Source organism: Rhyacophila brunnea, unplaced genomic scaffold (genome assembly GCF_057557595.1).
Source record: "Rhyacophila brunnea isolate RB1 unplaced genomic scaffold, BYU_Rbru_1.0 scaffold_11, whole genome shotgun sequence".
Lineage (NCBI taxonomy): Eukaryota > Metazoa > Arthropoda > Insecta > Trichoptera > Rhyacophilidae > Rhyacophila > Rhyacophila brunnea.
In genome coordinates this window covers 21638897-21655066 of record NW_028232763.1, presented here as the reverse complement: position 1 = coordinate 21655066, position 16170 = coordinate 21638897, and the positions used below count along the sequence as shown (strand labels likewise).

The following is a 16170-nucleotide window of genomic DNA, read 5'->3' as shown; positions in this document are numbered from 1 at the left end:
TTATTTTTAAACATTATTAACACTTATTTTATGTCATGTCGTGAACGCTTTGAATTTATAATTTGTTATGTTCATTATATGTAAAATAAATAAATTTGATTTGATTTGATTTGATCTTTAATGTGAGTTTATCTCACTTATCTGGTCGACCCATCACGTCGGCCCTTCCTAAGCCTGGCCCCCCAAGCCAGAGCCCTGTCACCCTCCCCCTTGTGAGGACCATGATTTTAAAACTCAATGTCGGTTTTATATAAGCAACATTTTTGCAGTGATTTTTTTCGGACCACTATATTTTTTGCAATTTTATGACTTCATACAAAATCAATAAATTTTATTATAATTCACAAAAATTATGCACTGGTTTATTTGCTAATCGTATTAAGTAAGAATACATAATTTAAAATAAAATGTAAGCGTATAATTCTAATTTAGGCTCAAACGAAATTCTTTTTTTTATCTCTGCACTCAAAGAGACCACCAGCTTTTGCATGAAACTTCGCCCCGGGTAGATAGGTGGCTATATTTTTCTCTCCACAATAGACAGACTCAGAGGATTCTTACCCACTTCACGGAGTGAAAAGTGCGCGTCGAGTGGTAGAGATGTAATGATAAAATTAAAAATGAAATGCAAAGTCATGCCTGCCTCATCAAAGGATGGAGGAATATCACTTTGTAGTCGTATGCCAGCAGCTTTGTGAGTATGTGACTAATGGCGATATTAAGTATTTAGTTTCTGCCCAGATTTGCACTTGAGATAATGCAAATGAACAATATTCTGTTTACTGTCTAAATGAGGCGTATTAGCAATCAGGTATTTTCTTTATATACTTGTCAAAAAATAGTTGAATACCACCCTTTTACGTATTTGAGAAGGTGACGGTGAGCTAATCAGGGAGGAGTGACTGCATGGAAGCGCACAGTTTTTGCATTATCAACAAAAATCTGAATTTTGAGAAATATTTATGAAATATCGAATTGTGCAAGAGTAGAACGTTCGAAAGTCGAGGTTCGTCTGTAATCCTCAGAGTGCTCTTATACTGTGGAGGTAGCTGATGCTGACTTGACCTGGTAACATGCAAAAAGTCAAGATTTAAGTGAACAGGTAAAGAGCGGACACGGTCAAAGAAGAAAAGAAGAATTTATTATATCACCAGTCAGTGCAAAATTCATTGAAAGGATGAGAGATTTTTTACAAGATATTTTTTTATAATATGTTTTATTATGTTGCACCCTTCCGAGTAAAAAAGCACAAAATAATCAATGTTTTACGAACAAAGAAAACCTCTGAACCGGAAAATAGATAGCAAGCAATATAAAATGTACCTACCTAGGTATGGCAAAAAAACCGCAGGGCTCTGTTTAATGGGTAACTTTAATAATTTACCAGCACGCTTGAAGCATTCACCCAGAGGATCGCAAGTACTTGAATTAATTCCGCATGCATCACAAGACACCTATAATACATCCTCTTCAATGTAGACTCTGCCAGTATGTAATGCACACGTGCTAAATGCATACAGTGAAACTTTTACTGCAAGGGTGCTCTCTGAAAGTTTGGTGTAAGCTTTTGCGAGTCGTTTGTCTTGGCGAGCGTTGGAACTTTTGTGTTAACGAGATTATTTAGCCGATGCGATCGTTGCAGTGTCTCCAATTAATTTATCATTTATTTGGTGGTACTCACGTGATTGTTTCCACCAATTATTTTTATTTTGATTTTCTTATAAGGCAAGGCCTGAACAAAAAACGACCCATAAGTGCGAGTGAGAAAGCATTTGGCGCGTTTATATTCTACGCAATATGCGTTAGAGTAAGTTAGAATTTCTACGGCTGAATTAAATATTTTTTTTGCACGTCATCGGTAAATATTGTAAGCACGTATTGCTGAAATTAAATTTATTGTTTTTGTGGTGATTATTTTTAGTTAATTTAGTATATAATATGATAAACTATGTTGATTTTAAATTAGGTATCCGTACTGAGAAGCAAAATGATGCTATAACGTTTCAAAGTTAATGATATTAATACTATCGACCGAAAGCACTTGATGGATGAAACCCGGGTCGCAAAAAACGACTCGAATGGAATAGTACAAAACTTAAATCCATTAGAATTATTTAATAGTTAAGTCAAGAATAATAATTAAATTAAGGTTCTATCTACTGCCTGTTATACGCAAGAAACATGGCTTCATATAGCTAAACGATATACACTCTATTTATATTATTACTCTGGGGGTCCAAGTGATTTTTGTTGCTTTGCGCCATGAGATTACATTACATTATATCACCATGTTCGATCCTAAGACCATTATATGGGCCTCCATGGAATAAAGGTTGTATTACCAGATTTTTATTTTTACGAGAAATGGATGTTAGCCATTTGCTCAACCTGTTAAATCCATAGTGGATAGTGATCGCAGTATAAACAGCTGCTGAAGGATAGATTACCAGTATATAACGATTTAGTTTTTCATATTATCATTGTTCATAGTTTCATACTTTATTTTGTAATGATCTAACTTCAGAACATAGGGCAAGCGAAAGGTCGTCTCACTTCCATTTTAGTTCAGCGCCTCTTGCAATACCAACCATGCAGCGCATATATTATTATTGTGATATCGCATGGTGTAAGCTAAAGTCAGCCACTATGACTAGGGATTGCAATACCGAATGAAAATGTCAATACCGGTTTGTCAGTATTTCTTATTGAATACCGGTATTATTACCGGTATTTCTTAAACAATAAAAAAGCAGAATTAGGTGCTTATCAATAAAAATATAGCTATTAAAATCTCTTAAAAATTTTTATAGCACAAACTTACATAGGTACCTAAATTTATTATGTTGTCATTTTAAAACATGTATTGAACATAATTGTAGAACTAGTGATTTATAATTTGAATATATTGATAATTTTAACAAAAGCCCTCAAAAGTTCATCAAGTGCAAATGAGTCCGGCTGCAGGAAAAGCTTGTACGGTCATCAATAATTATAGAATAATTGAACATTTTTGTCACGGATGTTTTCTATTTCGAAATAATATTATGATAATTATTCATAGCGACAATTACTTATATAAATTTAATATATTTGATGAAATTTCTTTTATTATTTTTTCACCTCTGTTGGATTCACTCAATATATTTGCATTTTAGCAGTACATAACTTATAATTCATTTTCAAAAACGTAAACGAGTGTGCTTTTTTAATACCGAAAATTCCGGTATTTTGGATTTTTAAAACCGGTATTTCGGTATTGATAAATACTGAAATACCGGTTTTTAAATACCGGTATTGCAATCCCTAACTATGACAGAACGTAGTTGTTACCAAAAGATGGCAGAGTAGTACCGCAATCTCTATACTTTATTAAAATGTTACTAGAAGCTCCGTCACATTTGAAAGGACTTTTTGTATTTATTTTATAGCTAATTGAGGATTATCGGTGTTATTTATACAATTGCATGTGGGATAGAGTTAGGCATTCAATATTACGCCTAATGTCAAAAATAACTTATAATAGAGCACGTGTGAAATGCCGGTGGGTAGGAACTTATGACGGAAACAAACACAGTACAATACCAACACAAGTCAAAATGTTATGTACTCGTACATTTATGTTATTGTATTATAACAACTCAATTTTTTACTTAAGTATATATTTTTTAATATTTTTCTTTACAGCAGAAGTTCATAAAGTATATTATTTTAATCGAAGCACATAAATAATTTATATAGAAATTGATTGTTTGGTATATAAAAAATAATTATAATATCTAATGAATTTTAAATATACCCATTGACAATTTTGAGAGAGCTTAATATATAAGTACTCATAACAAAAACTTTATCTAACGGTATTGTTTTGATATTGCACTGAGATAGTGAAATATATTAATAAAGCTCTATTAAATTCTTTTCTTCCTCTTTGTTAGTAAAATCGTACCTTGATTTATCGATTTTAACAATATTGCAATGTAACATTTTTGGTTTGAGGTTTTATTTTTAAATGTATCTTTCATATTATATTATTTATATGTATTACATGAGAACATAATTGTCTGAACGAAGGCTGCAAAATCAGTCTTTATGAGCTTTGATTCCGAGATAATCAAAAGACAAGTCTGCCATTTTGATAATATAAGTTTTTTTACACAGATTCAACACATTCAAAGTAGATAACCAGTATGTTACTTTTTGTTAATATGTATGGCTGATAAATGTTATATACCTACATTGCAACTAACTTTAGATTTTAGCCAAATTAACCCAAGCAAAAATAATTCGAATTAATAGTGATACCTACTAAGCATCGTAAAAATGAACTAACAGAATGTAAAAAAATGTGCAGGTAACTGATATTGCATCTAAAGCTATCATTATATTTGGCGGTAGGTATTTGAGTTGTCTTATCGTGTGTGTGTGTTTATCTATTTTCAAAATATATTTATCGACATGACGTCTGCAATGAGCCGAAAACGTTATGAAAAAGGAGAAGAAACGTCTCGAGCCAAATATATTCAGTTTATTTCTTATAAATCCGTACAACTCGTTCATATATTATTTTTAGTTAAGCATGTAGAATAATCAGTCAGGTGGTTGAATTTTGGCGCGTTTATTATTAATGTGAGAATGATAATTAATAAATTGTATTTTGCTATTATTTTTACTAGAATGCCTCAATAAAGTCCATGAACCTTTTGACGCTGATTACATATTCACGTGCTTACAAATTGGCCTACGTTGGTTATTGCACGCGAAAGATGTAAGTACTTATTGCATGGAAAAATCTAATAGATGATATTGATAATATAAGCAACCCGCTGTTCATACCACACAAAAGAGCATGTTAGCAAAACCTATGAATTATATTGGATTGAATTCGTGACATGATAATATAATACCCATAGTGACTTATTTTTATCATAACAGAATGTGCGTATATACCTATATATTATATGAAAAGTCGTTAATATAATTATTATTATAACGTCATGACACGACCTAGGAAATATTGCCCAGTGTAGAACAGGATTAGCACCATCCGCGTCGAAAAGAAAAAAATACATGCAAATTTGTATCAGAACATATTATTAAATGTTTGGAAATAAGTTTGATACAACTTTCGAACAGTTTGCATACAGTTAATATTTTGTTCACCGAACCAATTTTTTTTTGGTCTGGATTGGGCAAAGTGTAATTATTTGTGCCGAAAAAGATGGGAAGATAGAGGCTTTATAGAAAACGGACGTCACAAAAACAATATAGGTATAAACACATTTTTTTAGAATTAAATGTAATGGGTTGATTCGAAAATTCAGAAAATAATATGTGACGTCATTTATGAATGACTCCATTATTTGTATTAAATATTGTCTGTGAATTTAATAAATAGGTATGTAAAGAAAGACAGAAATTCCAAAATAATCAATCACTGTTCTTACCAATCGCTAAATGCATTTGTTTATTTATATTTTGTATGTTTCACTTATAATATTTTCTATCTTTTATTATCTCACCTTGGGGGGACATGCTCGTCGTAGGTCAAAATTGAGTTTTTATTGTATTTTCAAACCATTATCCTGGACACTCCTTAAACGTTGTAGATAATCTATTTATACGCGCGTCAATATCATTTTACTCCCTACTTTAATTATAGTTTGTTAATTTATGGCTACGGCCGTATGTTGTAGCTTAACCACTGGGGAATGACAAAAGAAATGGCGTATTTCAAAAAAACACTACCTTATTCTTAGGTCAATAATTATTATAAAGGAATCATTATTCATAAGATGTTTATCAAACTTGAATGGTCAAAGACATAGCTTATAATAAGTATCTTTAGAATCATCTTAAAATGTGTTAATCTTGCCGATTTTTTGAATAATAAAATGCCTAATTCTTGTCAAATTTGGGACCACAGAGATTATCAATATAATTTTTTATCGTGAATATTTTACAAAAATTATCTCATAATAAATTATACTAATGGTTTTATAAATGCGTTTAAAAATTAATAAATGTAAAAAATCTTAACACCACTGCACAGTTATGTACCGAAATATGACTATATTCTAAAACATTAGAGCGAGAGGTTTAAAAGAATACTATTTTATGTAACAAAAATAATTTATGCAGTCATCAAATGTTTAAAATAAATATAAAGGATAATAAGGCTTCAAAATTATATAAATAGATTATCTACAACGTTTAAGGAGTGTCCAGAATAATGGTTTGAAAATACAATAAAAACTCAATGTTGACCTACGACGAGCATGTGGGCCGTTAATATAAAATATATTATGCTAATATTACGCAAAAACAGTTCTCTTTGCCTTAATATAACTTTATATGGAAAATACTTATCCATATTTGTGTTTAATAAATAATCGATTAAGTACATATATTTTATTTCACAGGTTTGCTACGAATAATTTATTTAATGACGAAATAGGTATCCAAATAATATTTACTTTATAACTGCTTGATATAATTGTCACGTAACGAAGCCAAATAACATGCAATAATACAATACGCTGTTCATGCATGTTTGTAAAAGCTACTCCGGAACTTTGCTGAACTTTCATGAGTGCAAGTACTGATACAGAATTCCATTTCAGATATTGAAAAGCAAGTGAATCGGAAGAAGATGGAGACGCGACGAGTGCGCAGGCGCGGAACTCCGATCCCGGTGCCTCCGCCTCGCATCCCGACGCCTATGCCGCCGTGCGACGCCAAACTTTCGACGCATTCTCACACATCTCCCAGTGATAGGTGAGATTATTTAACCTTTTATTTTTTTATTATTATAATATGACTTACGTGTTTTGATCTCTTGAAAACAATACTATTATTTATATTTAACTTACCTTTAACAGTCTTTCTTACTTTTGAAATTTGAAATTCAATTTAATCTCATATAACCAGGGAACTCAGAAATAATGAGAACTGAAATACATAACGGGTAAGGCGATAGCAGGTAACCGACTCGAGTAAGGATGAAGCCGGGTTAAACTTACACACGTGTCTAGAATACGTTTAACGTCGAATACTGAAAACTGCTCTCGGTTTATGCATTTACGCTCATTTAATGTTGGTGTATTACACACACTATTGCACGTGCATAATGCGTGCTTCATTTTCGTAGGACACTCACACATTCAAAAGCCTGCTTCACCATGCAGCGTATTGAATATAGCCTATTGGTATTCTATTTATTATCTGTATCATTATAAATTACCTTACCCATATCATTATAAATCTCATCAATTCGTAAGCTAAAATAGTGAAATCTATAATAGTTAAATATTAATTATAGTTTCAACTAGGTACTTGTCGGTCGATACTTTGATATAGATATAGGAACCTACTCATATATATATATATATATACGATATATATAATTATGGTGTCTATACTGCCTTATACGATATTTATTTTATACAGTATAAGAGAACATATTCTGGAACATTTAAACAGGGCTTATAAAAATGTCTCTTGATACTATAGTTGCAAGCTTATACCCCGTTTAAACGTGCATGGATTTACTGCTGGCAGTACATATTTTGGCGGCCACAACAAGAAAATACACGTGTAAACACGTTAATTCGTGCAAGTTGCAAAATTGTATGCATGTATCAAAAAGTTCAGAAGCTTCTGAATTTTCACGCGGTAATTGGTACTTGCATGGCGGTGTGCATACGCAGTAGAACGATAGTAGCGAACCTGTCGGATGAAATACGAACTACACCGCACAGAATATTTTGACGTCTACCGATTATCTACGAACTTGTCTGAACCTGTCTGAATCTATCAAATAGCACCATACATTGACAACATAGCGTCTCGCTTATTATTGAAGAATGAGATTGGAGAGACAGTCAGAACTTTTAGGTGTAGGTAAACAGTTATTATCGCGATATTTTAAAATACATACCATTGGTGCAAGTAATATCATGCACGTGGTCAGGCGTTATTAGATGTGTTTTTTTAATGCAATACTAGTGTCGCTATTTTCCTTAGATATGATTCATAATCGTAATGCAACGGCTATTGATTGAACACCATTGTGGAGGCTATAAACCTAAGCTTTATTACATACCTAAAAGCCTTTTAAAAAAGTTTTTGTTAATTCGATTTTTTTTTAATTTTCAGCCATTTCAACCACTATTTATTTTAAGTCTTATAAATGATAAGGAATATAAATAAATAAATAAATTAGGAAAAATAAAACACACTACGCCGCGGTCATGTATAAATAACGAATTAAAAATCTGTCTCTCTGAACACTCTTTCTCCACTCTGTCACAATTTTCAAACCGAGAATAAAAATTTAGGCTGTTTATATATTAGTTTTTATTATCTTTGAACCGCTCTGAGGATGAGCCTTGAATTTTTGTCAATATCAAAAACAGAAATACTATAGAATAACTAAAAAATATTAATACATTACTACACATACTTAACTGAAACTAAAAATTATTATAAATTACCATACTATGCACTAGCATTTTTATGAACTCTCTTTATTTTCAATGTAACCAACTAAATTTCATTTTTATTAGTCTAATATTAGAAATTGATATTAGGATAGAGATTATGTATTAGGTACATAATGCATAAATAGTTTATGAGAATTTTAAATCTCAGTGTACTTACACGTTTTCTTGAAACTCTTATATTGGTAGATAGGGTATTCCTGTATAGGACTGCCGTTTATATTAATTGAAAAATGCCGGAATCGGAATTGAATATGCTATTCGATAATCCGTCTTAAATGGAAATAAGGAAAACGGGAGTCAAAAAGGAAATGTATTTAATTAACGTCCAAAACATATAAACTCTGGCCTAGTCGTGTCAAATGGCAGTCGAAAGCACATCTACCAAATTCCAGGCGAGTGGAATTCAAGGTAAATGTCTCAGGATCAGTAAATGTCAACAGAAGCATCTGGATAAGATATAGAGATCCTTTTAGATGTCGTTTAAATGTTTTCTTAGTTGGCATCCCACATTGTACGCCGAACTTGTGGCAGTATTAGTTAATTGGTGGCGATTATTTATTTACACACGGGTAATTATTTTTTTTACATGAAATAATTTACATAAAGGTTTTACATAATTATCTTTTAACATTGGATAGCCTGTAAAATAAAATAATGTTAGCGAACGATTTTTGAGAAAGTAAAAAAGTCTTGAATGAAATGATAAATTGAATATCGTATTTCTTATTTTATATTATGTGAAACAATTGGACGCAATTATTTATAAAATAAAATACAAGCAGTAGATACTTACCTACGTGTCTATATTTTTTTTTGCAACGAAAGCTTTTGTTAACTACTTTTAAGGTTTGTAATGAGTGTGGTTTTCATTGATAACATTTGTTTCAGTTTTTTATGGAATGTTTTCAAAAATATTATTGTAATCGTTCTTCTATAACCATCGGTTATTATTGAAATAGCAAGTTGTATAAATATTATTATTATTTTGATGGATCATAAATATAGATACAATATATTTAGATGTTGATTGGTATTATAGCGGTATGTACCTACAGTGGATTAAACTATAATCTCGATTCGTGCTTCCATGGTAGATGGCGGCACCTGCTGTGGGTAGACGTGAATTTTGTTTATGTTCGTGCCGTAATATTATGTTGAACCTGGTGATCCTAAATTGATCCTAACTAATCAAATACTGCATCTAAAAAGTTCTCTGCACACCTGCTACTATGTGACGATCGTAGTGAATATATATTACAATTAATTGCTGTAATATATCTATATTAATAATAAAATTGAAATGACTATCTGTAATTTCGAAAAATCTGACAAGATTATATGCATCATCATCATCAGGGGCGCGACAACCAGGTGTGGGTCCTGGCCTCCTCCAACAGCTCCCTCCACCTGTCCCTATCCAGTGTGGCCGCTTTCCAATTTGGTACTAATAAATTAATAATAAGTAAATAAGATTATATGCAGTTTAGATTTAAAAGAAGTCATTGACAGATACATAAAAAAATCAATTGTTAAATGATCGGCGAAAGCCATGGGTGAGAGCAGACAAAAATGAATAAAAAAATAAACGAGCATGCTTTGTAAAATATATAATAGGAATAGGTATAACTTAACTTTCATTTATTCAGCATACAAATATTTCGGCACTAATATCTCCAACATTGAAATATTATGTGAATGGATTCATATTCTATAAATAAATTAAAATAAAAACAAAATTGACACCATCCCCATATAATACGATCATAGTCCCCAGCCTGGAATGATGGGTCGATCATTTTTTTCGAATAAGAAAAACACTCGCCTACGGCATTATTTTACTTCAAGAATATTTCTAAATACCTATGTAATTGTGCAATGCAATTTTTGATTATTGTGTGTCGATACTTGACAACTCCATAATTCAAGCGGTGTGTTTAAAAATAAAAAAAACGCTAAATAATTACAAGATAAAAATAACTTTTTATATACTTACAACGTTTTTAAATTTTCTGATGAATCATATAAACTTGACTAGCTTAAACGGTAAAAAAAAATTGTATTTGATAGAAATAATACTGAAATGTCATTTTGACACTCATATTGATTTCCATAGTAACGCACGTATATATTAATAAGTTCCTAGCAATCAATACGGATTGGATTACGGATTTCTTCCGAAATAACTTTTCATACAAAATAGAATTAACTGAAAATGAATTCAATTCTATTTAAAGATGTCTAAAAGTATTAAAAAAATGCATTGGCATCGTGTTCTGATATATTCTAAAAGTTTCAAATGTCTAGCTAGTTGGGAAGTTAATTAACAATCGATTGCAAGATTTATACCGGACAAACAACCACCGGATAAATAAGAATACGACCTAATAAAAACGTTGTAAAATAGACTGAATACCATTTAGAAAACGATACTGCCTTTAACGATAGCGATGGGTAGGGGGGCCTGCCAAAGATCTTAGCCTGGGGGCTATGCATACGAGTAAGTATGTATAATTTGTGTGTATGTAGGTACTAGATTACATAATTATTATAATTAATTGGTTATCAAGAATCATCGCTTAAAAGATTAGATACAATTTGAGATGTTTACAATTTTATGAATTAAAAATTCCGTTTTATTGGATCAAGGCCTTTGTAAGCGGAGATGAAAGCGGATAGACAGATATGAAGCAAGGTATTATACATTTTCCCACAATATTAAATTCTAGTCTGGTATTTGGGAATATAAGTAAAGCTGTGTTACATTTAACGACCGAGCATAATAAGCAATATAATATAACACTTCAAAGGCTGCTTTGAATATCCCGAAAATACCAAGAAATTTCCTTCACGTCGGTTTCTTGTAATATGATCCACCGTGCATAAGTCTACGTATTGACTGTTGTTGCAGATACAATACTGTAACGTCATGTTAAACATCAGTTAGGGGAAGTGGAAAGACGGTTTTATATTTCAGTTTGCTGTGGGACTGAAGAAAGCATGGAAAAACTTACAACTTGTACCTACATAATCGTACCCTTATTGTATAACAGTAGTAAATGTAAATATTATTGATGCATATCATCTTACTCTTAAATCGAACAATTCTTAAGGGCCTAAGTGCCTTATAGCGTCATTACATCATAAATTATTTTTATTTAACACGCCATTTTCCAGGCTTGAGAGTGGCTCTATTGTTAGAGCCCTCCATCGGTTGAAGGACAGCCTTAATATTATTATTGTTGAAAGGTTTCAAAAGAATTTTTTGAAACCCTTTTACTTGACGCCGTACGGAAACTATCCGTGGCTATATCCGACCGACTTTCTTTTTTCTTTGTATATTGATAATACTATTTTTTATACCATTGCGTGTTGTAAACGCCTTGAATTTATAATTTGTAAAGTTATATACGATATGTAAAATGAATATTTTTTTATTAAGTAAAGGCGGAATCAACTACATATAAACACTTATTTATATTATTTAAACTGGCGTTTTTAGAATGTAATATATACATACAATAGTTTATGTATTGGACAATAACTTGTTAACAGTCTGATTCGATACAGTGATTGAATGCAGTCGATGCTTCATTCTTTAAGGCTATACTTCAGCTTGGGCACGGTCTAAAACGACCGTGACTGCGCGACGCGAAGATTGTGCAAACGACGCGTGCAGAACAAAACATAATTTGTCATAAAAAATATGCGTCCATTTAGTGTTATATTTATTATTATATTTGTAATAATAATAATATATTCATTGACATGTTTTCTTTTTCAAGTAAATGGGTAACATTTTTTAGTATCTTTACACGACTTAAGAATTAATTCCCCCGACGCCACCCCCGATTCACAAAACAAATTGACGTGTTCACAGCTCGACTTTCGCTTTCCGATTGGCAGCTAGTCCGAAATTTCATCGCACTTATAGTTGAAAATTATTTGCCGTTTCACTGAAGTTTCGCTCTTAAGGCTGAGTTGATACTGATTCGAAAACTCACTATGATTCTGTGTAAAACAAACTTTATTAATATTAAGCATAGCATTCTCAGACGTTTAGGTTATAAAACATACCTTATCAAATACATTTCAGACGCCTATTATGCTGCTTATTAATTCTTGATAGGAATACAAAGATAGGTGCAAAACTGCGGGGCTACCTATTTCAGATGAAATCATATTATGAAAATACTTTTAATCCTGTTTTTGGGGACTGCTACCCAGGTCTAATTTTTCCGTTTAGGTACCTACAATAGAGGTCAGTTTACATTATCACTCAGGATAATACCATTAGTAAAAGACGAAACTGAACCATTGTAATAGAATCTAGAACTAAAAAAAAATGATAAAAAGTCCTAGTAGAGCATCCATGGAAGTTTATTTTTCATTAAGTATCTGTTTTTTACCCTAAAATGAAAATCCTTGCTACAGCGTATTTCGGGATAATACTGTTCCCCATTTTATTGCCTCCAATTTAACCGCACATGCAGTGATGTAAATTTAAATAAATACAAGTTCTTTTAGTACATCTTACCCCACGCTTCTTTGAGTTGACTTTGAGGGCTTCTTAAAAATGTGGTGACAAGCGACTGTCTGCCCCCAGTCACATGAGTCTAAGGCCATGTCAGTGGTCTCCATTACATTAATTGAGATATTCACTTCTACAACTTTATGACGTTAGGTAATATTTTAATATTAATTTGTTTGTAGGTGCATAATTATTAGGTATCCGTGCAATTCATTTTATGACTTCATTGTATTATAGATATATATATATTAGATAGGTATCATAAAACATTTAATTTAATACGTACAATTGTTACGCGCAAAAAGTCTTAAAATTATTATATTGTAAATACACAATTTATTATTTAAATCAATAGCTCAGTGTCAAAAAAAGACTAACAAGACTTATTTAACATAAATAATTTGAAAACATCTCATCAATACACCCACTAGAAAAAAATACGACACCCGACGGAACTTGAACCTATAACCACTGGATTTGCGCCAGTGTGCATTTCCAATTAAGCCACAGGCATCCTACTTAATGATGACGAATATAACTAGTAGCTATTATTGTTGTTTTAATCCAATAAAAGGCATTTTTTTGTAGTACTTATTCCACTTTTAATCAATAAATTAGGACCGGTATCGTCCGCCTCAGAGAGACATTTTCAACATTCCTTCAGTTTAAAATGTCCCTCTGAGGCGGACGAAACCAGTCCTAATTTATTGATTAAAAGCGAAATAAGTACTACAAAAAAAATGCATTTTATTAAATCAAAACAACAATACAATGCAGTTCCACCATGAATTGACAGTTAACAAAATAAAATAAATTAGTAGTTATTACATGAAATGCTTTCCAAACTGCGTTAATAATGATGGCTATCGATTTTGTATACTCATTCACTGCGGACCAGTTAATTACTATTTAAATACCACATTTAATTATAATGCTAATAGTATCTAATGGCCGTCTAATGCCGACACGGTAGCCGTGTTGTCAGCGCTGTATGAGTTAAATCAAGGTAGGTATCAATTAAAAATGCCTTAATTATTAACCAAAGTCAAATTTTTGTTTTCAAATTATGTACGTTCAATATATAGAATGTTACATTCTCAAATTTTGTGAATTATCTGTTGAATAAAAAATATAGTTTATAACTTATTTAGATTAATAGGTAGGTAGCTAGTATTTTAGTTTAAAATTCCTATAATTTAGAAAAAAATACCAATACCTATAGGTGTAAGTATATTTAATTCTATAAAACACTATTATTTACAGGTAAGTATCAAAAATTGCATTGCTACCATGAAAATATGTATCGAAAAAAAAATACATAATGTTGTAATGCATATTATATTTCATAATATTCTTGATGATTTTTTTTAAATATTAAATAAACTAACCAACTGGCTAAAAGCATGAATCAATGAATTCTGATTGATAACTGAAATATAAAGAGACTTTTTCAAATCGGAGATATATTTTTCTTATAACTGAGATACATACATATCAACGAATATAATTTGAAGTTTTTTTTTTAATCAGGGCCATAGTTTGTGATGCACAGGTCTAAGTCATAAAATAAGAAGACGTCTTAACATGGTCCTCGCCAAACTTTACGCGTTTTACAGTTGTTAATTTTTTCTTTACACATAAAATTTATCGGCAGAGGGTCGCGAGGAATGCATTAACACAGAGGGGTCAATAGCTTTTAAAGTAGCAGATACCATCGTGTTTATTTTTGCGTAGGCTTAATTTACGTCTTATTTAGGGAAAAGGTATCTCTTTAACCGGATATACATTAAGGGTATTAGAAAAAAAGCACATGTGAGTAAACAGAATAATTCATGATTTGGTTTAGGTTTAAATATATGGATACTAACTAACTACCAATCGAGTTTTTTATGTAGTAGTTAAAATAGCAACCGTAAATGTTTTCATTTGTTTATTCAGTCGTTAATATGCATGGTTTTGTTTTTTCGTTTGGTATCGTACATTCATTTATAATTTGTAATTTAATACAAATAAAATACAAAAATAATTTATAAAATGTTGTTGTTCACCACATAAAAAATATTTTACAAGTGTTTCGTTCAATTGTAAAATAATATGTAACATGATATATAAAAAGTGAGCTACTGCCAATAATAATTATTATCATGAATAATAATTGTAATGTGCCATTATATTTCTAGCGATTCGATTACTGGCCTTTTATTTCAAGAAATTACTTATTTAAAAACTGTTTGAGTGAAATTCAGTTCTTGTTTTTTCTTTATTTGATAGATAGGGGAAAGGTGTAGAAAATGGCATAGTGGGGGAAAATGAACTTTTGCTCTATTACCGAAATGGTGCAATCGAACATGATGCAACTTGCACATGAACAATCCACGACACGTCTTTTAACTATTCAGCTATATTTAGTTCACTTAAAACAGTCGTCCAAGAAGATCATGAAGTGGAAAGATTTTTGAACCATACAAATATTTTTGCAGCTCGTAGTCAAAAGGTAATATTACACGTATTTCATATTATTAAATATACAGATAAAAGCAGCTTTCGTAGCCGTTATTACTGTTCATGTTCGATGTAAATTTATTATAATTACTAAGTATAAACTGGATTTTTTTAATGAATTTCCAAAATCTGCTGATCCCTCTAATTTTTCTATTGTATGTGCGGATCATCAACGCATCTGAGCAGTGGTGTAACTAGGGTTAGTGTCACCCGGGGCGGTAAATATACACAATTTACATTAGGTATACGCAAGATCTAAACCTGGTTGGCTAAGATGCATGCAATGTGGAAAATGCTGTGATAGATATGTTTAGATATAAAAGTAATGTTTTTCTACGAAGTTTGTTTTTCCCAAAACATGTCATTGTTATTTGAAATTATACTTTTATTTTCTATTTTTGACAAACATTTATATGGTATGCCATTTTGTACACCAGTGGGTCTATTCTATACTTATCGAACACTAAAGTGATAAATAGTATCAAACTTAGGGTAGGTTTGTATCAAAATATTAGCACTTATTGTAACAATTACACGAAGTTGGTTTTTATTGTTGCAATAAGTGCGATATTTCAACAGCAGCAAGATAGGTGCTGTTAAAATATAGCACTTATTGCAACAATAAAAACCAACTTCGTG

General features: G+C 31.3%; 1 protein-coding gene across 1 annotated transcript in view; it reads left to right on the top strand.

Moving 5' to 3' along the window:
* Positions 1–6626: 6626 nt before the first annotated feature.
* LOC147078483 (kinesin-like protein CG14535) overlaps positions 6627–16170 on the top strand; it is a 536313-nt gene continuing 526769 nt past the window's right edge. The window contains exon 1 of the mRNA XM_085960022.1: positions 6627–6774. Within this exon, the coding sequence (XP_085816148.1) occupies positions 6650–6774 (125 nt within the window). The 5' untranslated portion in view covers positions 6627–6649. The remainder of the gene's footprint in view (positions 6775–16170) is intronic.